Consider the following 26352-nt stretch of genomic DNA (forward strand, 5'->3'; position numbering starts at 1 on the left):
AAGCAGTGGTATCAACGCAGAGTACTAAATCATATTATTTATACTTTATACATACACAAAATATCACATTCAATACACTATAATATAAATTACCTATTTTAGTAGATATGTATTCTTCTTTTAATTGTTGTGCAAAATTACTCTCCATAGCAGTATCATCTTCATTATCATGTTTATATTTGCTTCTATCATAACCAAATATTTCACTAATATGTTTACTATAATCTTCCTCATTATTATCTGATCCATCATCTATAAAATCACTTAAATCTGATCCTTCGTCCTCGTCGTAGATACGTCCTGTAAAATTAAATTTATTTCACATGTTTGACTTTATCTAATTTTCAATCAAATTTTATAATACTGAAACTGATATTCGTACAAACTCACGTTTATTGGATGTAAGCGATTTTTTCCTAATTTCTTTAGATTTAATGGGTCTGACATCGGGTGGTGGAAATTGTTTTAATAATGATGAGGGTAATTTTAAATCCGAAGGTGGAAATTGTCGTGGCTTAATATCCTTGGATATTTGCTTATTTGCACTACTGCTTTTAGATTTAGCCATTTCTTTATTGGAAGAGTGAAACTTTACATCTTCCTGTTTATTTTTACTTTGCGCTAATTTCCTTTTTTCTTCTTCAATAGCGCGTCGCATTTCTTCCAGTTGTCTTCTCTCAGCTTCTAATTTTTTTCGTTCTTCTAATAATTCATTTTTATTGTTAGATGAGACTTTGTTTGAGTTACATTTTTCTGCGTTTTGTTTTTCATTGGACTTGTCAATAATTTTTTTAGAAACAGTTGTCACAGCTTTGGAAGAGCAGCTTTTATTTAATATTGAATTTAAGATTGGAGATTTTTCATTAGTTTTGAGCATTCTATTTAATTGTGTTTTAGGTTTGTTTACATTTCCAATGCTTGTTTTTTTATTTGTCTCTGGATCTTTTTTCTCTCGTTGCTCCTTTCTTTCTTTTTCCTGTATATATTCCATTTTTTGACGTTTTGTCATTGGTCGTTCCTCTTCTACTTTTGGTTTAACTTCTATCATCACAGGCTCATGCTGTTTTTTCTCTGCAAGTTTTAAAAGTTCTGTAAAAGCCATAGACGGTGGTAATGATTTTCTTTTCGGTTTGGGCTTTTCATCCTTGTTCTCTTCTTTGATTTTATCAGCAACGTTCTTCTCCACTTTCTCATCAATTTCAGCTTCTTTTACATTCGAAGCGGATGATTTCCTTTTCCGCCTATGTCCACTATTCTCCTCGAGTTCTTGTTGTTTTAAAGCTTGTTTTACTCTATCCTATAACATACAAGATCATATTCAATCTTATAGTACATACAAAAAAAGAGATAATACAAATTAATAAACTATTTTATATATAGTCAGAATCAAAGTGAACAGTAATATAATAATGTATACCTAACTCAAACCAGCATATTATTATCCAGAATGTCTACTTATAATATTTACTTATATAATTTTAAAAATTAAAAAATATTTTTTCTTAAATTATGTTTAATAAACGATTATTCGATATACAACCTTTGTAGATGCAATGTCCTTTATTGTTCTTTTCTCATTATTATTAAAAATAGGTTTCTCTGGAGGTAAACTATTATATTTGTTCATTAATTGATTATAGAATTTAGAAGCCTCTTGCGATTCGTATCCATAGTCATCTTCATCAGGCTGAGAAGGACCTGAAATATTTTATTTATACATAATCAATCACCATATATATGTTTTATACAAGTATACAATAATCATGTATACAATAAATAAAAGTGTTCTGTAATTTAAAAAAAAAATTGTTATATAAACCTCTAGATTAGTTATATCTCTATTATCATTTTATTATATATAGAGTTATAACAAATAAAAGAGACAATTTAGAAAAAAGTATCACAACTCTCTATGTTACATTATTCAAAGTGATTTCTGTTACATTCATAATAAAACTCATTGTCAGTTCTTCTGTGCCATAAACTGGTTCTCTCTTTCTCCTTCCCTCTTTCCCTCCCACGCTCGCTCCCTTCCCCCCCCCTCTCTCTCTCTTTGAAAAATATTAGAAATATTGTAAATAACAATATCAGTTACTACAATTGTATCACAATTAGTCGCTCGTGGTATATTCCTGACGATACAACACAAAGGACCAAGATATAGAATGCAATATGTATGGCATTAACATATCTCAAAAAAATTACACCTTGTCATACCTTTATAACAAAGTAGTTAAATTTACATATTTATGAAACAAATTTTTAGTTTACATCTTTTTAATTGACAAATATCTTTATCTATTTATTATACAATTACACAATACATTTTGTATATGTTTATGCATAAATATAAAATATAAGGATATACCATTTTTTTTAAAGAAAATAGTGAATTATATCTCTCATCTAAAATTATATAAAAATAAAATTCCAAGTATCTCAAGCACAAATTGTTAATCCAACATCCAAACATGTTTAATACGTTTAAATAAAATATCTAATATTAAATATCAAAAATAGTTGAAAAAATATATGAATAGATAAACAAATGGTACATAATGTAATTTTTTAGAAAACTATTGTGGCGAAAAGATATAATGGAGCAACATCATTTACAATCCAAATTAAATGTATCTTGAGAATCTTTTACTTCATTATAATTATCATCACATTAAACATTATATTACATTTATATGTTACACTTAATATCAAAATGAAATTTCTAATATTGAAATGAGAAAAATAGAAGAAATACATATATTTCATCAAAACTATAAAAAAATTTTTAATTATTTTTTTTAACAATAAACATATAGAGATAAAATACATAATTCAAAATCAAGTTTAATAAACAAATATCTTCTTCTAAATATTAAAAAATGTATAAGAATAAAATAACCTTGACTGATAAAAGAAGAGAGAAATGATATAATAATGAAGCAATCATGCACATGTGATTTGCATTAATAGGATAAGTGTAAATAAAATTACAGCTCTATATTGCTTTAATTTGCAAGAAAATTCACAAATATGATAAAAATAGCACAAAATTGACATTTGTAAATTCTCTAGACTACTCTAAGATTAGATGGCTGACCTTAATCAATGCCTTAGTATCCATCGCTGTATAAATCCATGAAATTTTTCTGCATCAATTTGGGATGATGGATAATTAATGCACTATATTGCTCGTATATATTACATAACCTGTGGGCAAAAATATTGCCCATTATGGATAAGGGTATCACCATTAAGCTGATGATATGTAAAAAAACTAATTGTCAAGTGATGTTTGTCAATATCAATTTGCCACTTTGTATATACTTGGAATTTATCGGTATGTATCACTATTTCATTTTATTTTGTAATTGCATAAAACCTATTTACCATGTTGCTCTAATATTGTTCGGTCAACAGTATTTTATTTCTATGTATCTTGACATATATCAAGCATATTAAAAATAAAAAAATTGTAAATATGGAAAATAAGAATAAACTTCTATGTAAATGCACCTTTTCATTTGGAACTTTATTTTTATATTTTCTTCAATATTGTGTCCCCATAATTAGATTCCAATAATTTTATTAAAATATATTTTAAATGTGAAAACGTAGAAAAAGAGAGAGTATAGATTAAAACTTTGTTTAATCTGTTATACAAAAGTATCATTATGTATTAATATTAAAAAAACAAATGATTATTTTTGTATATAAAGAATCATGAAATATTACCTGCTATAGTAATAGCTGTATGTTCGTTATCAATGGCATCTGCAATCACTGACTTATTTGCTGCTTTACATACTTTCAAGTGTTTACTTATCCGACTTTGGGCTTTAGAATCTCGTAAAGCTAGAAGATTCTGAAAGTATAGTTTCTTAAGTATGAAGAGTAAATAATGTAATTGTGCTAATAAAATCTAATAAAAAATGTATATAAATTATTCATAGATTAATGCATAACACATTATGCACATTATTATTTTAACGAAATCACCTCTTTCTTTCTTTTCTCTTCCAAGGCTTTCTGTCTCTCCTCTTCCTCCTTCCGAGCGAGAAATTTCTTAATATTATCGGAAAGAGTTTTAGTATGTTTAGTCTTTTTTTTTGGTGGTGCAAATTTTGTTTGATAGCACGGAACTGCCTGTTAAAAAAATAAAATTTTAGAAGATACAAAGCAAAAGGCTATCTAATCTAACCTATTTTTATACCGACCTACATTCTATTTAAGTTACGCTATCTATACTTTCGAATCTAATTGCAGATAGTAGATCGCCAAAATAGACTTACTTGTTTTTTCGTTTCATTCTTCTGCGCGACATTTATCAAACTGCCAAAATCCATTTTATTAATCGAGATGGTTTACGACACTGAAAAATTTATTTTGTTTAGGATCTAATATCCTCCTCGTAAATATTATGACTTTTTGATCCAGGGTCAACACGTATTTTCCATATAATAAAGATATTTTTTATGATTTAATTATTTTTCTATTTTCGATAATCTTCGTCAAAGTTCACTTCTTCGCATTCGGTTTTTTTTATCCAATAATCCAACATATGGGCTGCGTTCGGAAACGTCACCCGAGTGCATTCCCTCTCTTTCCGAACGCAGCCCAGTATGCTTGTACGTCCATAGATATGATATATAAAATACATAGACGGCCAGCTGCCAGTGCGGACTTGTGCCGATATGGGCAAATATATAAGTTATTTTTATCTAAACAGTAAAGGTGCCTTTTCATGCTGACGCTCGACGCTCATTTTTAGCGTCAAAAGACGTCACGTGACCAAAATTGACGAATTGGTATCTTTATTTTTGGTCACGTGACGTCTTTTGACGCTAAAAATGAGCGTCGAGCGTCAGCATGAAAAGGCACCTTTATTTTTCGATTTTTGAAAATTAAGTAACTTTTACTTATAAATGGTCAAGTTGCTATTCTGAAAAATTGAACATATTTGAATTAAGTAAAATGAAATTTTTTTTACGGATATATATGTATAATGTATATGCGTGTGATATACTTGTACATATGTCTGAGGTGATATATGACATATGATATATGATATATGATATATATGTATATATATTTGATATATCGAATCAACAATTATGTTTCTATGGAAACTATTGTAATTTATAAGTTATGTACGTACATACAATAATATGTGTATTATATAAAGCGCGTCGCGTTTTTATAAAAGTGTAACTTTCATCAAACCTTCTTTAAGCAAAGTTTATATCGTAGGATTCCAAAAAGAACGAAAGCAAAGAAACAATAATGCAAGAAGGTAAATTTGAATTTCGTAGTAAGGAAAACCAGAAAGCAGGAAAACAAAAAAGCGATGAAAAAGTACATGACGAAGACTGCGTCTACGATTCGAGCAAATATGTATCTGGAGCAAAACGCGTACAAAATGGAACAGTGCCTATGAATATTTTGGAGTTTCAGTATCCTTTTTTATATGTATAGCGATTATATAGACACAATTTTTTTTCTTTTTTTTAAATCAAATTTTTAATTGCAATAGTAGAGGCGTACAATATTTAATATGTTCAATGTGTTTTCATACACGAATCAACATTGCATATACGATGAGTTGTATAGCGTTATTATGAAATAAGTAATTTGCAAGATTTCAATTTCTTTCAATTGATTGCATTCTTTAATGACATTTTTTAGTGCATTTTCTTTCATATTACATATAAATAAATATTTTATGATAAAATAATTTAATGTATAATAATAATTTCTAATTTTAATAATATATAATAATAATAATTTGTTTCTTATTTTTATATCAATTTGTACATGCATAAATTCCAGGAATTTTGTGGAAGGGTATCTCTTAAATAATTTTAATAAGTTTAGATATTGTAAAAAATGTTATAGAATATGGACAATATATTCCTTAGATAATATAAGTCATTCATTTTCATATGATTGTCAGAGATATTTTAATCTTTGCATAGCAGAACCAAACATTATTATCTTTATTTCTGGTAATATACTACATTTCTGGAATGTTACAACAAACAAGCTGTGGTTTAGAAGAGGATATACCAGTGATGGAATTGGACACGTGACAGTATTCTTTACATTTGTATACTACTTTGAGAAAAGTTAGAAATAAGATAGTTTTTTAACAAAATGAAAGAAAAAGAGAGAAAAAGGGAGGGAAAACCTCACAAAATAAGCTAATTCTTTTTAATTATATATAATTTCAAGTATACTTTTCTCAAAAAGAATAATTTTATGAAATATGAAAAAAAAACCGTAACAATTTGTTTGCCATGATATTCTGTCTGTTTAGAAAAATCCCGTGTTTGATCACATTGCTGTTGGTGAAAATGGTATTAAACCTCCAATAATTATCTATAAGTGGCCTTCAATGGACATTGTGACAATTTTATATAATGGCACATTGAAATCCTATTCCCATTTAACATATAGGTATATATCGTAAAGATATAGGGTATAAAATCACCCATAATATATATATGGTTGCAAATAATTCTATGTATTATCCCATATGTGTTCTAACTATTAATATATATATATATATATGTTTTATATTTATATAAAATTTTGCAGTGCCGATGGTTTATTACTAGTATCGCAAGGGGGAGAACCAGATTATACAATTACTCTTTGGAATTGGCAAAAGTCTACAATTGCATTGAAGTGCAAATCTTATAATCGGAATGTTTATAATATTACGATATCTTCATTGCTACCTGGATATTTAGTGACCAGTGGTTTGGGACATATAAAATTTTGGAAAATCTCTGAAACATTTACCGGGCTTAAATTGAAAGGCGAAATTGGTAGATTTGGTCAGACGGAGATATCTGACATTATCGGCGTATATATCATGCCAGATGGAAAAGTGAGTATTGTTTAAATGCACATCTGACTTTTCGATTTATTTAAAGCTATATCTTTTTCAGGTCGTGTCAGGCTGTGAATGGGGAAATATCTTACTGTGGGAAGAAGGTCTGATTACTCTTGAAATATGCAAGAAAAATCGCCAACCTTGTCATACTAAGGCAATTACACAATTTGAATATATAAATGGAGAGCTTATATCAGTCGGTAAAAATATTTCTTATAATTTATATACGACATTTTCGATTCTTTTTCCATAATAGAGATGGATGGATATTATGAACGGATTGTAGGTATGGATGGATGGATTAGAATTTGGTTTTATGAAACGATAGATCAAGCAGATTCTCGTACTGGAGAACGTTTTCTAGAAATTCAACCTATCTATGAATATCATGTTAATGAAAGTGATGAAGCGAATAATTCGATGCTTATGTGCATACGTAAACAAGAACCAGATAATCCAGAAAGTATGTTCTGGTATGCTCAGGTATGCTAAGACTGTGTTTCACTTGGTCCGCGTCATATTGATCTCTCAAATATATAATGTTTTTTTTTTCTAGGATGGAAATGGTGGGATTTGGTTAATAGATTTACATACCACGAAAGCAGAATTGCCGCGAAAAATATTTACATGTCACGCTGGAGCTATAGTCGATATGGATTGTACGACATGGGGTCCCTTTATAGTTACATTGGGTAAAGCTGGACAGCTACATATTTATAATTATATAGAGAAAAGATTAATTTTGGCGCATAATTTTAATGACAGCGGTAGTCGAATCATCTGGTTTCCATGCCAGGTAAAAATAAGTTTTAGAAAATAGTTTATTGATTTATTTATTTTTTACGAGATATTTTAATATATGTATAGCAGAGATATGTGTGCCCTCCCACGCGCGCACGTGCACACAAAATCAAGCACAAACTCTATTATATGTAACAGTGAAACATGAAAAGGTCCATTTCTTTTTCCATATCGCCCAATTTTATCAATTTGATAATAATTTCATAGAATCTTAATTATTTTCTAGAGTCTACATCTTTTGCATATATATCTAAATGTCTCTGTAAATTATACATATAAAATTCTTTTCATATATTAATAATATATATAATAAGATTGAAGCAACAGGATCGACATTCGTATGTGCTTTTGAGAGTGGTGTTATCCGTATAATTGCTGCAGCGATATCAGCGGCTAATGCCGTTAACGATGATATACGGGGAGACTATGTTAGGCTGATTCAAGTTATGAAACCGCACAAAATGGCTATAACTGCAATGTCTTTAAATTCATCGTGCAGGTATACTAAAAATGCAATTTTATACAGGGTATCCCATTTTAAATTATATATTGCTATTTTTCGAAAACCAAAAGGCTTCCATCGAAAAATGTTTCATATGAAAGGTGTAGGATTTCGAGGGGGACATCCTTGTCGTAAGCATATAGTCTTATTCCAAGTAGAAGCATTTTTGAAATTTCAAGATCATTATTATTTTTTTAAACGTATATTCACCATAATTTTTTTACATAAATCGATTTCTCGTATTATTTGGCGTAAAAAATTGTTAGAGCGGAATAATCAAAAAATGAATGATTTACGACATATTCTTTATGCTTCATTCTGACACAGTTTGACAAAAAATATGAAATATCTCATCATAATATATTCATTTTTCGATAATCTTATCTTAATAATTTTCTGCATAAAATAATGAGATAAATCATTTGATAAAAAAACAGTTATTTTTTTAAAAAATATGTACTTGCACAAATTGCAAATTGCAAATTTCTTTTAATCACAAGAGTATGTTTTTCTTACACCAATCGATTATGATCTCATTATTCCATTCAGGAAATTATTATAAGGTAATATTATCGAAAAATAAATATATTACGAGATATTTCATATTTTTTGTCAAAATGTGTCAGGATATGATAAAGCATAAAATATGTCGTAAACCATTCATTTTTCGACTATTAACTCTAATATTTTTTTACGCCAAATATTATGAGGAACCGATTTATTTAAAAAAATTATAGTGGTTCCATTTAAAAAAGTAATGGATGACTTTGAAATCTCGAAAATGCTTCCACCTAGAATAAGACTATACTTACGACAAGACGTCCCCCTCGAAATCCTACAACTTTTGTATGAAATGAAATATTTTTCAATGGAAGTCTTGGTTTTCGAAAAATAGCAACATTATTTAAAAATAGGATACCCTGTATAACAAATTGTACAAGCAGTTCTTGTTCTTTATATATTTTCTATTAATACACGTACACATGTATTTTATTATAATTATAGCTATAAATTTCTATGTATTATTTCAGCTTACTGGTAACTAGTAGTGAAGATTCAACTGTATTTAGCTTTACCATTACAGCGACTAATACTTATCCTGTCATTACACCAATTGGTTTTATCAAAGTACCTTCGGGGGTCACATGCCTTGCGTGGAAACCGCAATGTGTAAATAATATGTGTTACATATAATTATTTTTCTTAATTAAATTACATAATTATTGCTCTTAATTAAATTTGATTTTACAGGAAACAACAATATTAATTGGATGCGTACAAGGAGATTGTGTAGAGATTACATTACCAAGCACACTTCAATCATACACTATTGCTTCGTACGAACTCGTTCAATGTCAGTCAAAAGCATTTAAATTCCATTCTGTGAAATCTGCTATTCGAAACGAATTAATACGATTAAATCGAGAGAAAGAAAGGAAAGAAAAAATAGCAAAGAAACGTGAAGAAATAGCACGATTAATCGTTGAAAGTCCCGAAATGGAAATTAACGAGGAAGCGTTTCTCAGTAATTTTATATCTTATATTATTTATAACTTATTTAGTAATAGTGTATTATTTGGTCCAATTTTTTAATTTTTTATATTTTATTTTTATTAATAAAAATTGTGAAAATAAAGCAATGACAAAAATTACAGTAAATATAGAAGAGGAAGAGCCACTACCGGAAATATATATACCAAAAGTACCAAACAAGATATTGATAGCACAATACATTAGTCGTGACATTATTTGGTTGTTGATGGCAGGATTTGACGCAGGCTATATATATGAATATCCAAGTCCGGAAATTAGTGAAACTATTGTGGAGAGACCTGTTAAAAGCACCCTAATACATGATGCAGATGACATAGAAATACGAAGCTGTTTATTTTAGTAAGAATATATAAAATTAATTATTATTGTGTATGTATCACGAAAAAAAAGTAATTTTATACAATTACATAATAATTAGTTATTTTTTTATGCGTTTTTGCTAGCAAGGGAAGAAAGTACTTATTTTTAGGAATGGAACACGGACAAATACGGGTTTGTAAATGGAAACCCGAAAATTATACAGATCTATCCGACTATTGGATACTTTCGATGCATGATCCGTTTAATGGTTATATCGCAAAAATTATTCTCAACCATAATCAAAAGATGTTATTTACATGCGGATATGATGGAAATTTATTTTCTTATGAAGTAAACGATGACATTCCATCTGAAGCAATCGAGTTTGAAATAATCAAAGGAACTTTTTCCTTGGTGAGAATTTGCGGTCTGCTCTTATTTTTTTATATTTTAAAACATTGAATTTATTGATGTGTATTTTTTTTTTTTACTCGAACACAAATCTGACGAATTCGTGATACATTTTCCAATAATATAGCCGCATATTAGCGTTGAAGATATCGAAGAAATCGATCATGCGAGCTTAGAAGAGATGATTCAACAAGCTGAACACGACAGGGTTGTGACTGTAGCAAAGCAGAATAAATATTATACTTTGCAGATATTATCTAAATTGAGCGAAGAATACAACAATATTATGGAGAGGTTTAAATTATGTCAAATGTAGAAATAATTGTTGAGCGTAAATTAGAAGATGGTGTATTCACATATTTTTATATATTTTAGGAATAATGCTCTACCCAAATCTCATAGGATAACTCGCAAAGAATTAGAACTGGATCTTAGAATTATGGTTGACTTGGATGAAGAATTGGAAGCAGAAATGATTACGGTACGAGAAAAATTGGCTTTTAAAATAGAAAAAAGTAAACTTGGATTGCAAAAGCTTTTGGAACACTTTATTCAACCTATTGCACACCTACCATTTGCCATTTGCAAAATATCGTAAGTAAAAATTATCTTAAGAATATGAACAAATAATCTATTATTATTAATAAAACTATACTGATATCTGATATATAGGAAGCCAGATAATATAGTGTATTCTCTACGCCAACATATTTTGAACAATGATTTGAACATTACTTTACCACATATCGATACGATAAAACATATACGCACGCACAGGACACCATACATTGATACAAGGATGAACGGAAATAGGTAATATGCTTGAATAAGTCTTGTGAATGCAACTCACGTTTATGTATATAAAATGTATTTTTATTTACTATACGACTAGTGTAATGGATAAAATGCAACATTTTGAAGAAAAACGTCGAGAGAAACAAAAAGATGACAGAGAGACGGAAGAAGAGATGAGTACAACGCAAGAGCAATCGATTGCAGTTTTCTTAAAGGACATAGATTACAAGGACACTGATAGCAGCCTGGGTATTCAATTAAATCAAATGTTAAATAAATATAACTCGAGAAGGACTAGACTAGAGCAACGCGAAAAAGAAGTTAGTACAATATTGTAAAAATCTTGCATAACACATATGTGTATATCAAAGTATTCTTATTTACTGTAATTTAATTACAAAATTTTGTTTCATTAAGTGGAAAATTATATATCAAGAAAAGCCGAATAAATCTATTAATCATATGCACGATATATTCGCTATAGAAGAAGCAAAAAAAACTATCGGCGATTACAAATTGAAAACATCGTCAACTTTTAGTTTGTTATCGGAAGAACGAGATACTCTCTTCTCGAAATATAAACAGCTATTAAATTGTCGAAAAAAGGTTTGTATAATATCGCCAAATTAATTTTTAATTACATGCGTGCAATTGCTCATTTATTTACAATACAAGAAACTATATTAGTTAGAAAAATCTTTTATACCTATGCACTTGTAGCTTTATTATCTACAAGAAGCTTTCAACGCGAGATTGAAAGCTGTAAGAACAGAGAAAGAACATTTGCATATGGAAGTTGTACGCTTAAAAAAATCTCTCAAACATATTCATGCCGAAATACCATTGAAAAGTATAAAATCTTTCCCAGATATTCCTATATTAAATATAAATATAGAATTTCCCGAGAGAAAAATGACGGTGTGTATTAATATATATTTTGTATTACACAATAAAAATAATAAAACTGTCAATTTGAATTTGATGATGCGCGCGCGCACACACACACATGCACATATAATGTATATTATAATTCCTTGATACTTTTACATAGGTTGAAAAATATACGTTGATGAAAGCAGACAGGGCACAGCGACGGCTATCGGTTCTTCCTGAACAGATACCTGTTTGTTCAGACGAGGAATACGAAGTGTTACTTCTAGATGAAACATTTCCAGAACATGCAAAAATCTCTAGCGAGCCATTGACATTGTTCTCTGTTTCCGAAAGAAAACTAAAAATTCAATCTACTGCTCAGGATAATATCATGTCGCTTCATTTAAGCGATGACATCGACAGTCCGTGGGAACGAGAAATGAAAACTTCTCGCATATTATGCCAAATATACAAACAAGATTGCATATTGAGACACATACAGACTAGTTGTGAAAATTTGGACAAAAGGTTGAACAAATTAGAATGCGATAGATTGGATATCGTTGCCGAGAATGTTAATATCAATTTATTTTTATTAACACTTCGTCAAGAATATATTATTTTAAAAGAGTACGAAATAAGGGAAAGGGTATTGCGTGATCAAGTTGACTGTAAACTAGAAGAGGTTGCGACGATAAGACAAAAAGTTAATGAATTTTACTACTTTTATCATCCAGCAAATTCATATGTATAATGTATATATAAAAAAAAGAGAGGGAGAGGGAGAGAGAGAAGTAACTTATATATAATAAAATTTTCAGATACAAATAATTACCGAGAAAGTTGACGTTAAAATTAAGGAAATTACAAAATTACGTAACCAGATCAAAAATATCTTTCTCGAATACATGACTAGGATAAACGATAACAAGTTTCGTAATTTTCTATGTAGAATATTTAAAAAGAAGTACAAAGAATTGAAGGAAGAGGACGGTAATAAAAGCATTTTTTTAAGTGCCTCAGAGCACCCATCTACCTAAATTTCAAAAAAGTTTCACCAACATATATTTCAAAAATTGTTTATTATTATTTCAGAAACCACTACGACAACGACTGAAACGAGTTCAGATGAAACAAATAGTATCGACACCGGGGAATCCGAGTTGGTTTATTTTGACGAAAACGTATGTCCTTCAGGATGCGACAAGACATTATACGAATTGGCATTTTCAATGAGAGAGAAACGATACTCGTGCGAACATCAAATCAAAGATGCACAACAAACTGTGGAGATTCTTTATAAAGAAATTCAAATTCAAACAAAAAAGCTAAAAGTTTTAGAGAGTAGTTTGAAGAAGAATGAAGACGATTTAAACATATTTATGGTATTATTCATATGTTTAATATCTCTTTCTATTAGAAAAATAATGTCATTTGCTTAATAACATTCTATTCAACAGCTCGAGAAACAAAAAAAATTAAATGATGTGGATGTCACAGTAATAATGAAATTGCATCAGTTGCAATATTTTGAAAAATCCGAGATTTCATTCAAATTGCACGATTGCATTGTATTCGATAAAAATAGATTGTCTAGATTATATGCGAGAATACAAGAATTGCAAGAGGAAACACTTGAATTACATGCCAAACACAAGTAAATTTATTGTACATATATGTATCGTCTCGTTCATATATGTAACTAATATTAGAGAAAAGATCCTTTTATGTGCATGTATATATATATATATATATACACTCGTCAAAAAAATTATCGCAACACGTAATTAATATCACAATTTAGCATAAATTCAAATAAGCGTATCTCCGCGAAAAATTGTCGTATTTAAAAAATTTGTTTTTTGTTTTAAAGGGTAAAGTCTCTACTTTAAGGAACTTTCGTTCGATTTTGATTTTATTCTCCCCCTTTCTCCATCCCTTTAAAAGGAAGGACGTGTTTTTTTTTTTCAAAAAATTGCATAGTTTGACGAACTCTATCTAGGTGGTAATTGAATATATAGGCAAAAATGCATAGGTAACTTTGATCTTTGATACGCCGTAACTTCGGGAAAAAAAATCGTACGGTATTCAATTTTTTTTGTTAATTTGTAGAGAAAAGTCCATATTTTACGATAGTTATGATGATATTTACGAAAAAAATTTAGTACACTCCGTAGAGTTCGTCAAACTATGCAATTTTTTGAAAAAAAAAACACGTCCTTCCTTTTAAAGGGATGGAGAAAGGGGGAGAGAATAAAATCAAAATTGAACAAAAGTTCCTTAAAGTAGAGACTTTACCCTTTAAAACAAAAAAAAAATTTTTTGAAATACGATAATTTTTCGCGGAGATACGCTTATTTGAATTTATGCTAAATTTTGATATTAATTACGTGTTGCGATAATTTTTTTGACCAGTGTATATATATATATATATATATATATATGGATTTTTTAATTATAATGGATTATACATATGTTATAGACACGCTCGAATGCACCTCCAGAGAATAAAGCTCGATTGTAATCATATGCGTGTTAATAATAACAATTTAAAAAATGAAATTAAGTTAAAAATAATAAATAAATTTGGTCAAAATATATCATTAAATAAATTATACGAAACAATACTTCATCGGATGGTGTACGATATTAAAGCCAACTTAAATGAGACAACAATGTATTTTACTAAACGAATCAAACGTAAGTCATCACACACACATATACATATATGATATATCTATATATGATGTTATAATTTGCCTTTTTAATTCTTATATTTATTTTGCATTTGTATTTTGCATTTGTATTTTACATTTTTATTACAGATGTCAAAGAAAGTTATGCAGAAGAATTAGTTATACTTAACAGACTTATTCGAGAACATACGAAAAAGTTAAGCTTTCTAACAATTTTAGTGGAAGAACAATCAAAGCTTCACAAACTATCAAAGCGACGCATCATGTCAGATGTACATATACATATATAAACCACGTACATTTAATGTATATATTTCTTAAATATTTATCTTTCATATATTTATCGTTATTATTGTTCACAGGAGGAAATGCTGCAGTTGGAAGAGAAATATAAAAGTGATATAATCAAATTGGAGAGAATTCTTGAAAATCAAACAAGGCAGAAATATCTATTTCAAAATGATATTAAAAATCTTAGATTAAAAATAAAATTACAACATTCAATCCAGTTGAAGGAAATAATGCCCAGAAATAAAGGTAATGATAAAATCAGAAAAATGTTCGTTTATATACAGGGTGAGTCATTTTAATCGACGCACGCAGTTATCTCGTCGTAAGATTAGCAATATGGCAAAAAGTGTTATATACAAAAGTTGTAGGGTTCAGAGAGGGACACTTGAGAGTGACCTTAACTTTGACCTTGAAGTTAAACTTACGGGTCATTTCAAGGTCAACTTGTTTTTTTTTTTTAAATGGAAACCCCTATTTTTGACTTCAGAAATGGAAAGAGCAGAAAATTTTTCGTTCGAAAATGCTGTCATGTTATGTTAAACTACTACGTCCACGTCGTTGTTCCTGGGTAGTGCTGAAAGTAGTATTGTTTGTTTGCTCTTTTTATTTCGGGAGTCCATAAAAGTTTTCCATAAAAAAATTATGTTGACTTTAAAATAACCCCTGAGATTAATTTAACCCCATAACATGACATAGCATTTTCGAACGTAAAATTTTCCATTTCTGAAGTCAAAAATAGAGGTTTCCATTAAAAAAAAAACAAGTTGACCTTGAAATGACCCCTAAGTTTAACTTCAAGGTCAAAGTTAAGGTCACCCTCAAGTGTCGTTTCCCTCTCTTATTCTCGTGAACCCTACAACTTTTGTATACAACACTTTTTGCCATATTGCTAACCTTACGAGATAACTGCGTGCGTCGATTAAAATGTCTCACCCTGTATATATAATTTAATTTTAAAAATGAAAAGCAAGAGAAGAAAATCTTAACTTAATTTCTTGTTAAATTTTGTTAAAAAATTGATTAGCAATTGATTTGAATAAAAATAATTAAAATCATTAAAAATATGACTTTAAAACAAAATATACTTTTTTATTAATCTTTTTTTTGTTTTTAAATTATATATTATCGATTATATTATATATATTCATATGTGAATATATAGTATATATTGTAAATTTCTACTATTTTATAAATATATTACATTCTATTTTATATATATTTATTAATAATAATAATAAATATATCTTATGATATCTTTTAGATATCGAATTTTAGAACGAGAAAATTTTTAATCGCAATCGACAAAATGATAAAATAAAATATCTGACAAAATATTAAAAATAAATCGGATTTTTCTATGAATACTATTAAAAATACTATTAATTTGTCTAAAAGATTTGAATATATATATATGAAGTTTTGTATGTGTCACGAGCATGTATTGGTCATATTAGAGGTAAATTGATATTATAAGTAATTGTAAATCATTCGCCAGGAAAACACACACACACACGCATGTATATTTTTAAAAAATGTTATTAAATTGTATGTACAGGAATATTTTCACCCCCCCCCCCCCCACACACATATGTATATATGCATATGTGGATGATGTTATGGATGAAAATAATAGAGAAAAAAATGATCATTTTTAAACACTATATCATTATCTACATACATATGTAAAATTATTCAGAAGATAAATAATAATTGGCTAAATACACATAACATGAATGTAAATAAAATGCGACAATTTCTCATAATTCTATGATAATAATGTTACAATACATGCACCTCCACACGCATGCACATATATAATAAAAAGTAATTTTATTTATTAAAAATATTTATTAGTTAAGGCTTATTTATTGAAAACAATGTTTCTCTGTTGTATTTTATTCATAGTTAATATATAACAACTATATGACTGTACAAATACATAACTTTTGTTTGATACACGTGTGTATATATTTATGTATATATGTGTATTTATGTATGCATATATCGATTTAATAATAAATAATAAGATATTTGCTTAGTAAAAAGTTATTGTAATAAGTCTATAATTCTCGTGTATGAATTGCGATATTTCTTAATATCTGTTTTACTATGTGCAAAAGTTAATTGTCAAAGAATCTATACCAGTATCTTTTGTATCTAATTGTAAGCAGAAAGTAGAAATAAAGATAAAAGTGCTTCTTTTTGAGTTTTTTAAAAGTCAACTTGCAAATGTGATACTTATATTTTGCATAAACATTTGCTCTATAAACTCTTTTAAATACTAACAAGAATCTTCGGAATGTTAAAATATATTAAAAGGCAGCTGTACGTGAAATTTTAACTCGTAGACTAGAAACAGGTGATGGTCACATAATTAAAAATTGTACCAACAGCATACTCGGATCTCGATGTACATGCATACTACATACGAAATAGTGATGATAGAAATATGGATAGCCTTGTAGCGAAATTAAGATTTCTTTATTAATGCATAGTATGAAACTCGATAAACAAAGTGTTATAAATAAACACCGATGTACTATTATAATCTTTAATATTGCATCTATCGCCATATCGAGATCCGCGCGACTGTAAGCAAAAACAATAATTATAATACTAATGATAAAAATAATAATCATGATTAGCACACAGTATTAGTGACAGTAATAGTAGTAGTAATAGTAGATAAGTAATATTAATAGTCATATCAATAATTAGTGTTAATAATAGTCTCAGCAATATAGAGCGATAATAGTAACGAGGCAACAGCATACATTTTCTTTAATATTTATCTAAATCTGATTTTTTTAACCATAGTTCACTTTGAAGAAATATAATAATCTTTAAAATATGTTATTGTGTGTTATTAAAATTAGTGTACAATTTATTATTTTTGATTATAAATTGAGACGTTTATAAAAGAGAATAATACTCCAATAAATATGTCTTTCTTTGAAAACTGAAAGAGAAAAGGAGAAGAGGAAATCGAGAGAGAGAGAGAGAGAGAGAGAGAGAGAGAGAGAGAGAGAGAGAGAGAGAGAGAGAGAAATAGCAAATAAAATAGTACTTTCTCTGCTCTAATATGACAATGCAAGCAGAAGAAGAGAATACGAGATCTCTATGTATATACTTGACGATTGCATCAACAAGAATGCAAACTTCTAAGGTTAACAGTAGTCGTTCAAAAAAATTGATGAAAGTTTGAAGAAAAAATATTTAGTTTTTCGCACACATGAATATTACATTGTCTGACCGAAAATTCTGAAAGATTGCAAATTGTTTAATTATTCACATTTTATAATCAATATGAATAAATCGAGTTAGCGTAATGATACAATTCTTATAAAAGTTGTTAGGCCTATACAAAATCTTTCGACAGAAAGTGCAAAGAAATACACGTTCTATCGACTGTACAATTTTTTTATAATTATATAAATCCAATTCGCCATTAAATTTTATTCTATACCAAATGTATTTGTCTCCTCCACTGCCAACAGCAACTTTTCGTATAAAATCTCGGGCGTAGGATAAGGTGGAAGATCCAAGCGATTAAAACATGTATGAGCCCTGAAACAAATAAAGACAATGATGCAAAGCGGCGGTGGCATAAGCAGGGATGGAGGCTAAAAATAAATGTATACGAGAAAAGAAGAAAATGAAAAAAAGTAGGATGCTCAATGTACATAGATGGATCTCGCTAGCCCTGGATTTTTAATCGAGAATTAAATTTACCTTGGTAAACTGTTTGGCCTGCCCCATTTTTCGATGCAGAATTTTCTCGGTCCCGTTGATCCCCGTAAAGCCGCGAATCCCTCGTACGGTATACTCGAAGTGCCGGTAACAAATTGCAGTAATCTTAAACGTTGTTCGTTGGTGAATCGGCTTATGCTGCTCCAGAACCACTCCACTACCGGATGCGCGTCATGATAACCGCTCCTGTATTCGGTATGCGTTCGCCAATCGTTAAGATCGATTTCAGCGGCACCCGCGATAACCAGCTCCAATTCGCGAGCATCGAAAACCGAGACTAAACGTGGATCCACCACTTCGTAAAAGCCACGAACCAGTGATTCCGTTTGTTCCGCGACGCCGCGTTCGAGACGCCAACGTACTACTCTCTCGAGATATTCCTTCTTATTCTTTTCGGTGACCGCGATATTTCTCCCACCTGGTTTCAATTCGCGCTCGGCGACTCGCCCCAAAAGTTCCTCCGTTACTGAAAATGTTAATTCTAATGGCTCGATACTTATATCCTTTTCTTTGATCCACATTAGACTTTGATGAAACTCTTGATCTAAACTTTCCAAATCGCTCAAACTCGCCGATATCCTTAAAAGCGCCTTATAAAACGGTCTCGTGAAGAATGCATCGAGCAGATACTGATGGACTAATGCTAAGCCAAGAACTCTGCCAGAAAATCTGAACCAATCGTGATAATTGTCTACGAAAGCTGACATTGGCGAGATTTGCACCGTATAAGTATCGTTGGCTGAATACTCAAACAATCCGTAATAAGGATTGAATAGCTCGCGCGATAAATGAAAGAAAAATTCTCGGGACGGTCCGCCGTAATCCAGCCCTTCTTCGTGATCAAAAATGACTACCAGTTTACCTTTCTGCAAATCCTTTTTCGATGCGGCCATTATGCGCGTAAAAGCATCTTCGAGTAAATGTTCTCTCCTGATGTGTAATCTGTACGGATATACAATATATATGTGATATGTGTGTGAGAAAATATATGTTGCTCGATAAAATTTCTGCCTTGAGATATTGAGACGTGTGAGACGTACTTCAATTTACCCGGTCCTTGCCCGTAACCCTTGCTTTCTAATTTTCGGTAAAATGTTCGAAGCTTCGCTTCAAAGTCTCTTCTGTATGGTGCTGGAGCCCTAGCTGAAGCTCTTGTTAGCCCAGGTGATGCGTGCGGGCTACCAAGTGGAGATCTACCCATACTGCCAGGTACATACGACATTATTTCTTGCTCGAACAAACTGTAATAATAATGATACGATGATACTACATCATTGTATATAGATTAGGCATGCAAGTGTGCATGTACATATGTGTATGTATGTAGATATTTCATTATTGGCGGTACATATTTTTTTATTACATGTGTGCCATACATCAGTGTGTGGGTAATATGTATATAATATCGATAAAAAATAGCCGTTTCCTACCTCAGCAATAATGCTAAGGGGACATCGTGACCCCATCTTTGTAACGCCGCACTTCCTTCGACCCTTATAGTATTAACCTTTTCACGAAGCGCAATATTCTGTCCTAATGCGGAATGTCTTTCCTTTAGAATATCCATTATATTAGGCTGACGTAGAAAAGCGACTACTTTGTCGTTGTAGGCTACGGGTATGTCGGGAGTAGCAGTTACAGATGCTTGCTGCGGTCTAGGCGGTGGAACGGGGGCTTCGTCTAACAATGTACGTGCATGAGCGGCTTCCGTAGGTAACCGTGGATCAATGAAAGACGTAGCTTTTCTAGCGTGACATATGAAAAATCTCTAAAATAGAAAAAATGCTTAGTTTGTTAATATCTTCTAACAGCATGTATACGCTGCCTTTCTTTCTCTCTCTTTCGTCGAGAGAGAGAGAGAGAGAGAGGGGGGGGGGGAATTATTTTGCGATTGTGAGAATTATCATGATGAAAAACTTACCTTACCCGTTCTATCGAGCTTTGATTCGTACCCTCTTGGGAGTTCCTTGCTTGGATCGGCAAAGAAATTAATTAAGGCGACTAAATCCCTATTGTGTTCGTATCTTGGAAAAACTATCGGATCTCTTCTAACTCTACTAATCATATGTTTTAGACTTGAATTACGATTGTATAGCTCCATGGCGTCCGCATTGGTATGCAAGACGGTAAAAAAGTCGGGCCGTGTTAAAAATAATACTGGCGGTATTGTGGTGATGTCGAATGGTTCGCATTCGCTTCTGTCAGTACGAGAATCATTCTGTCGCTCGGTATTCTCAAAAGGATTGCCGTTTGAATTGTTAACTTCGCGATCTATGTTATCAGGACGTGAAATAGTTCGTCGTACACTTTGATAACGCCTGTCTAACTGTTGTCTTCGTAAATCACAACCGGTGTTACGTGTCGTCAAGCTTGGTCTTTGCCACGTCGTAGTACGATTAATATGATCTATGTAAAATACTCGACCATGGCTGTCTATCCTCGCTTCCCATGCTAAAATGTATATACGTAAAGATAAATTAATTAATTCATCGAAAAAGAACGATTTGTAAATAATAATATTATAGCATTAAAGAATGGAAATTATATTAAATGGCTTACATGGAGGCAGAGGTTCTTCCGATGATAAAGATACATTTGATGTTTGACATACAGGCAACGGACATAAAGGTTTGGGTCGATGCGTCGGCGTAGGCGGACACTCCAATTGAGCCAGTGCCGATTCTGGCCTTTCTCGTTGTCTGTGCAACCTCGGAGAGCTCAATAACGCGATACTTTTTGTTACTGCTGTCCTTAGCTGAAAAAAAGGTTTTAAAAAAAAAGTTAATTTATAAATATATAAAATTTTTTCTACACACGCACACACACACACAGATATATATAAAATGTAATAACAGAGTGATAGTCTTTTAAACCTTAAGATTCGAAGCTTCGTCGACGTCTACAATCTCAAATCCAAAACAATCCTCAGGATGCAATGGCGTAGGATGCCTCTGAGGATGTCGCTTAGGTAACTCTGGTGCCCCACTTGGTAAAGCGTTACTTCTGTGCAATGGTCGATGCGCTGCTCTTGGTGGAAGCGGCGGTGGCATTGGATATAAAGTTTCGTACAAAGATTCAGGAGACGAGTGACCACCGGTGCTACGCCATAGCTGATAATATTCCACTCCTTCTTTCGTTACAACCCCGTTAGGTCTGCATTGTCTCTAAAATAAAAATCTCATCTTTATCCAATCGATTAAATAATTGTTTTGGTAGTTAGAGCGATTAAATAAACCATACCAAACTTTTCCAAGAATAAATGAAATAAATGGAATCTACTAACTTTTTTGATATCGTCATGACTTGTACTTGCATGCTGGGACTCTATATCCGAGTTACTTTCCTCGCTACTATTTGACGAACGAGGTTCCAAATCTAGACAACGAACTACTTCCAATTGGTTTTGTTCGCTGAATGATGACTCTGCAAGCGCTACTGCATTTTCCTCGACTTCTGGTTGCTGAATATTGGCAGTTTTAGATATCTTTTCTAAAATTGGCAGTTTAAACGGCTTACTTGTGCTTGCAGAATCATTGTAACACGAGGAATTACACCTTTGCGACATTGTCGCCTCCTTACAAAGTTCAGATGAGACGGGTAATTCATTTCCATCAATTACATTTTCAAGTGAATTCTTATTATTAATCTCCAATGGATTTATAGATATTTTTGTATCAATCGCGTTATTATAATGTGCCGAGATTGATGAAGCACTTTGCAAATTTGATAATTTTTTAGATGCACATGAAGGCAGAGATGTTAATTCAGCTGTTGATAAGTTAGTGTCACAATCAATGCTGGAGTCTTTCATATCGCTAGACGTTCTTAATAACCTATTTGTAAGACTGTTATAATTTGTAGCAGAATCATCATCTCCTAGAGACAACCGTTTGCATGTATGCAAAAGTGCTGTTTCTTCTATTACTTTGTGCTTAACAGTCGATGTAACATCATCATTATTATTACATAAATTTCTTGCCATTGGTTCACAGTCATGTTTTTCTATGTCAACAATATTGTGACTTTTTTCACAACTACAAGCTTTCCCATCTAAGAAATTGTCAGGGCACATTGTTAATTCTGAAGTATTAGAAATTTCAGAAATATTCTTCGCTAACAAACATTTCTTTCTAGATAAGTTCTTATGAGCAAGAAAAATTGATTTTTGACTAGAGTTTTCTGTTATATCGTTGCACGTAGTACTTGCATCATTATTTTCCTCAGTTTGTTTAACCGATATTGAACCAGTATCAGTTTTTGTAGTTTTCGAAGGTATATTTTTATTTTCACTGTTTGAATCTAAAAATTAAATCAATTTTACAGTACTTTCTATATTTAAAATATAGAAGAAATTACAAGCAGTCTACAAGTTTAATTAACTGATGATTACCTGTTTGAGCTTGGAGACATATATTCTCGAGTAAATCATTTGTCGTTACAGAGCTAGTAGATGAAAGTGCATCTCCAGTTGAGTTTAAGAACTTAATTTTAATATGATCCGATGTGGATACTTCGTCACTATTAACATGTGCTAGATCAGCATCTACTTGTTTTGCAGATATACTTGATTCTTGACTCGTAGAATTTAAAGTCATTAATGTAACAGATTGTTCATTAGATTTTTCAGTATCCTCCTCTTGCTTAGAAATACTGTCCATAGCATTTGTTTCAGATGGCATCTTTTCTTTTAAAACATATTTAAAAGTTCCACAAAATCATACAAACAAGGAAACTTGGAGGAGCTGAAAATCCATATTGTTAAATTGATTATTACATTATTTTTGTTAATGCGAATTTATATAATTGCAATATATTTCACAAGCAATTAATAATTAGATGATAAAATAATATAGAATAGAAGGAGAACGACAAGGTTAAAGATTGTTGCATCGGGATTAATTAACAATTTATGAAATTATTGCACATATAGAAGATAATGAAAATTAGTAGCTTAGATAAGAATAGAAATGTTATCGATATCTAATTTCTCTTTAATGATACTTATAATACAATTCACTCTGTACATACGCAAAGTAAAAGATGTACAAAAGAGCCGCTACGCAAAGGTTTTTTATTCGTTAATATCGCATATTTAATATGTAACGTAGTAAAATACTTCAAATATCCATTTTATATACCACTCGTTGCTTTATTTATGAGATGACTTTACTTTACTTTTTTACTAATTACACACATATGTATTACGTATATACATACATACACGCGTGAACACAAGTAATTTTGACAGCGGACGTAGCAGACTATACGAACTAGTAACTTTTGGATGCGGTACATTTGATGCTACAAACATTTTTTGTTTTATACTTTCACGAATACGTTCCACTTGACATTACAAATCTTTCAAAGCATTTCGATACCTAGATTTCTTATTAATAGACCACATTCCAACCGTTATTAAGTAGCGATCGAACGTGATTGGTTTCTACTTTCAGATCCAGCCAATTAACGTCGAAGGCAACGGAAAAATTAGTAATGTTGCCCAACTGTTGGAAAAATATCCGCTGAATGCGACCAAAGTTTGATGTTCTGATTGGTCATCAAATGTTATGAAACTTTCGTAATCTCCAAAGTGGCAAAGTGCATCCTGTGTCATATAAATTATGACAGCAGTAAAAACAACAGTGAGATTTGCATTTTCTTTAAACATAGTTTTCTTTAGAGAAATATATAAAAAATATTTTTATTTATATCATAAATTATAATATAATAATTTTTACAATTTTTCTAGAAATTATATTTTGACTTATTTATTTAGAAATCCAACTAAGCATTTCTTTGATGGAAACGAGAGAGCTCGAAAATTATGATGAAATTTATTTTATCTTGAAAATATTTACTAAGGCATTTATTTGATTTAAATATATAAGTACAGTCTATATGATCTCGTCCAAGTTGTATACTAAAAATTTATTTGAAATTTTTTTTTTTTCTTTCACTTAGCTCTATAAATGTATATGATTTTACATATAAACAATTATTAAATATATATCTTCTATCTAGAGAGTCTAAATCAATAATATTTGACACTTTTATTGTATTTTATTCATATTGCTTTTGTCAGCAATTCTTGATGATATAGCTAAAGATATATTATCGATACTGTTATTAAAACTATAAAAGTATAGTCGCATGGATAAAAAAATTTAATATTTTAGATAATAAAAACACAAGGTAATAATATAATGAACTAAGATCATTTATTTGAATTTGTCATTAGACAACTTGATAGAAAACCTTAATAGAATGTCGCACATGACTAATAGTACGATAATATGATTTATATATAAACACAGAATGTAAATTAAAAAATTTAATTGGTTTTTTTTTTGTTATAACTCTTGCGTCTCATCAATGATAAGATATTCTTTAACATACTGTTTCATATATGATTGCTAAACTATAATTTGGGAACACAAATCAAAGAAAGGAGGAAACCTAAATAAGCGCTAAATGTATGTTGCGAGCATTTTAATTTACAAGTATCTATTGTATGGCTCATATAATAATAATAATAATAATAATAATAATAATGATATTACTTTACAACTTTGCTCATTGATCATTAGATAAAAACACATTTACACATCATCTTCAAAGCCTGCTGCGACGATACTATTTTATGCAAATTATTCACAAAATATTTGAAAATTCAATTGTATTCTTTGATACCAAGTATAATTAAATATTATGCTCTATATATACTATAAAGCGCGCACGCGCTTTAACTGATTTAAACATACATACGACAGTCATTGTACGATTCATTGTAACAGGAATTATATTTGTATATCAATCAAATCACCAAGAGTATTTTATACACACTGTACTTTGCATTATAGCAATATTTCCTACTCGCGCGTTCACACCCAATCAAGTACACTAACTCATCAAATATTTACTGAAGTCTAATTATAATGATCACAAATAAATGCATTAGTCATTTAACAAGTTAAAGGTCGCTGTTTTATATTTTATGTACATATATATATATATATATATATATGTATATTTTTTACACATTGCTATGAATGATTCAGATCATTAGATATATGTATAATGTATTTGCTTTCATCTAATGTAAAGTTTATTATCCGCGCGTATCTTTTCTCTCTCTCTCTCCCTCTCTCTTCCTCAGAGTATAAATATATTCCATCAATTATTTATTATCTTTCGGAAATAGAAGTTATTTTATTGCTCATAGCTGAACAATGAGATACATCTTTTAATTATGCAAAGAATGTATCATTTTGCTGAATAAAAATATGGAACAGGAAAGAATTTTGTGTATTATTTATATTATAACAAATTCATGTATCAATACATTAGTATAAGCTATCACAAGTAAGCTTACATACATACATACATATTCATATCCATCCAACGGTAAATTTAAATGGCCAAAAGTGTGCACAAAACAATTCTGTGGACTACAGGCATTCTCTTAACTCGCATAGAAATGCTAA

The 26352-nt window shown here is 30.3% G+C and overlaps 3 protein-coding genes across 7 annotated transcripts; 1 reads left to right on the forward strand and 2 right to left on the reverse strand.

The window, feature by feature from the left end:
• Positions 1-38: 38 nt before the first annotated feature.
• Positions 39-4635, reverse strand: LOC145935146 (protein SPT2 homolog). Its single transcript, XM_083036256.1, has 7 exons — positions 4290-4635; positions 3997-4143; positions 3733-3862; positions 1541-1698; positions 391-1297; positions 94-300; positions 39-43 (listed from the first exon to the last, which is right to left on the reverse strand). The coding sequence occupies exons 1-7, from the start codon at positions 4341-4343 to the stop codon at positions 39-41; spliced, it is 1608 nt and encodes a 535-aa protein (XP_082892382.1). The 5' UTR covers positions 4344-4635.
• Positions 4636-4928: 293 nt separating this feature from the next.
• On the forward strand, positions 4929-16707 carry LOC145934709 (cilia- and flagella-associated protein 44). 5 transcript variants are annotated; one of them, XM_083035384.1, is made up of 27 exons: positions 4930-5147; positions 5248-5450; positions 5926-6088; positions 6314-6453; positions 6595-6889; positions 6936-7095; positions 7182-7378; positions 7452-7691; positions 8011-8195; positions 9230-9368; positions 9450-9723; positions 9854-10091; positions 10196-10466; positions 10591-10757; positions 10839-11057; positions 11136-11276; positions 11356-11578; positions 11676-11864; positions 11979-12176; positions 12310-12837; positions 12953-13124; positions 13227-13516; positions 13592-13788; positions 14614-14831; positions 14957-15099; positions 15190-15364; positions 16380-16707. In XM_083035384.1, exons 2-27 carry the CDS (start codon positions 5281-5283, stop codon positions 16391-16393), a joined length of 5346 nt encoding a protein of 1781 aa, XP_082891510.1. In that variant the 5' UTR covers positions 4930-5147; positions 5248-5280; the 3' UTR covers positions 16394-16707. The 5 variants fall into 5 exon arrangements, with proteins under 5 accessions (XP_082891512.1, XP_082891510.1, XP_082891511.1 ...); XM_083035385.1 differs by having other exon boundaries at positions 4931-5147; positions 6951-7095; XM_083035386.1 differs by lacking the exon at positions 11979-12176 and having other exon boundaries at positions 4929-5147.
• Positions 16708-16957: 250 nt separating this feature from the next.
• Hecw (Hecw ubiquitin protein ligase) lies at positions 16958-24201 on the reverse strand. Its single transcript, XM_083035389.1, has 10 exons — positions 23897-24201; positions 23259-23610; positions 22152-23167; positions 21742-22032; positions 21428-21623; positions 20790-21319; positions 20299-20636; positions 19909-20109; positions 18851-19810; positions 16958-18685 (listed from the first exon to the last, which is right to left on the reverse strand). Exons 2-10 carry the CDS (start codon positions 23545-23547, stop codon positions 18574-18576), a joined length of 3933 nt encoding a protein of 1310 aa, XP_082891515.1. The 5' UTR covers positions 23548-23610; positions 23897-24201; the 3' UTR covers positions 16958-18573.
• Positions 24202-26352: the final 2151 nt, after the last annotated feature.

Source organism: Prenolepis imparis, unplaced genomic scaffold, assembly GCF_030444845.1.
Source record: "Prenolepis imparis isolate NDT839.2.m4 unplaced genomic scaffold, iyPreImpa1.0 SCAF_4, whole genome shotgun sequence".
In the NCBI taxonomy this organism is placed as follows: domain Eukaryota; kingdom Metazoa; phylum Arthropoda; class Insecta; order Hymenoptera; family Formicidae; genus Prenolepis; species Prenolepis imparis.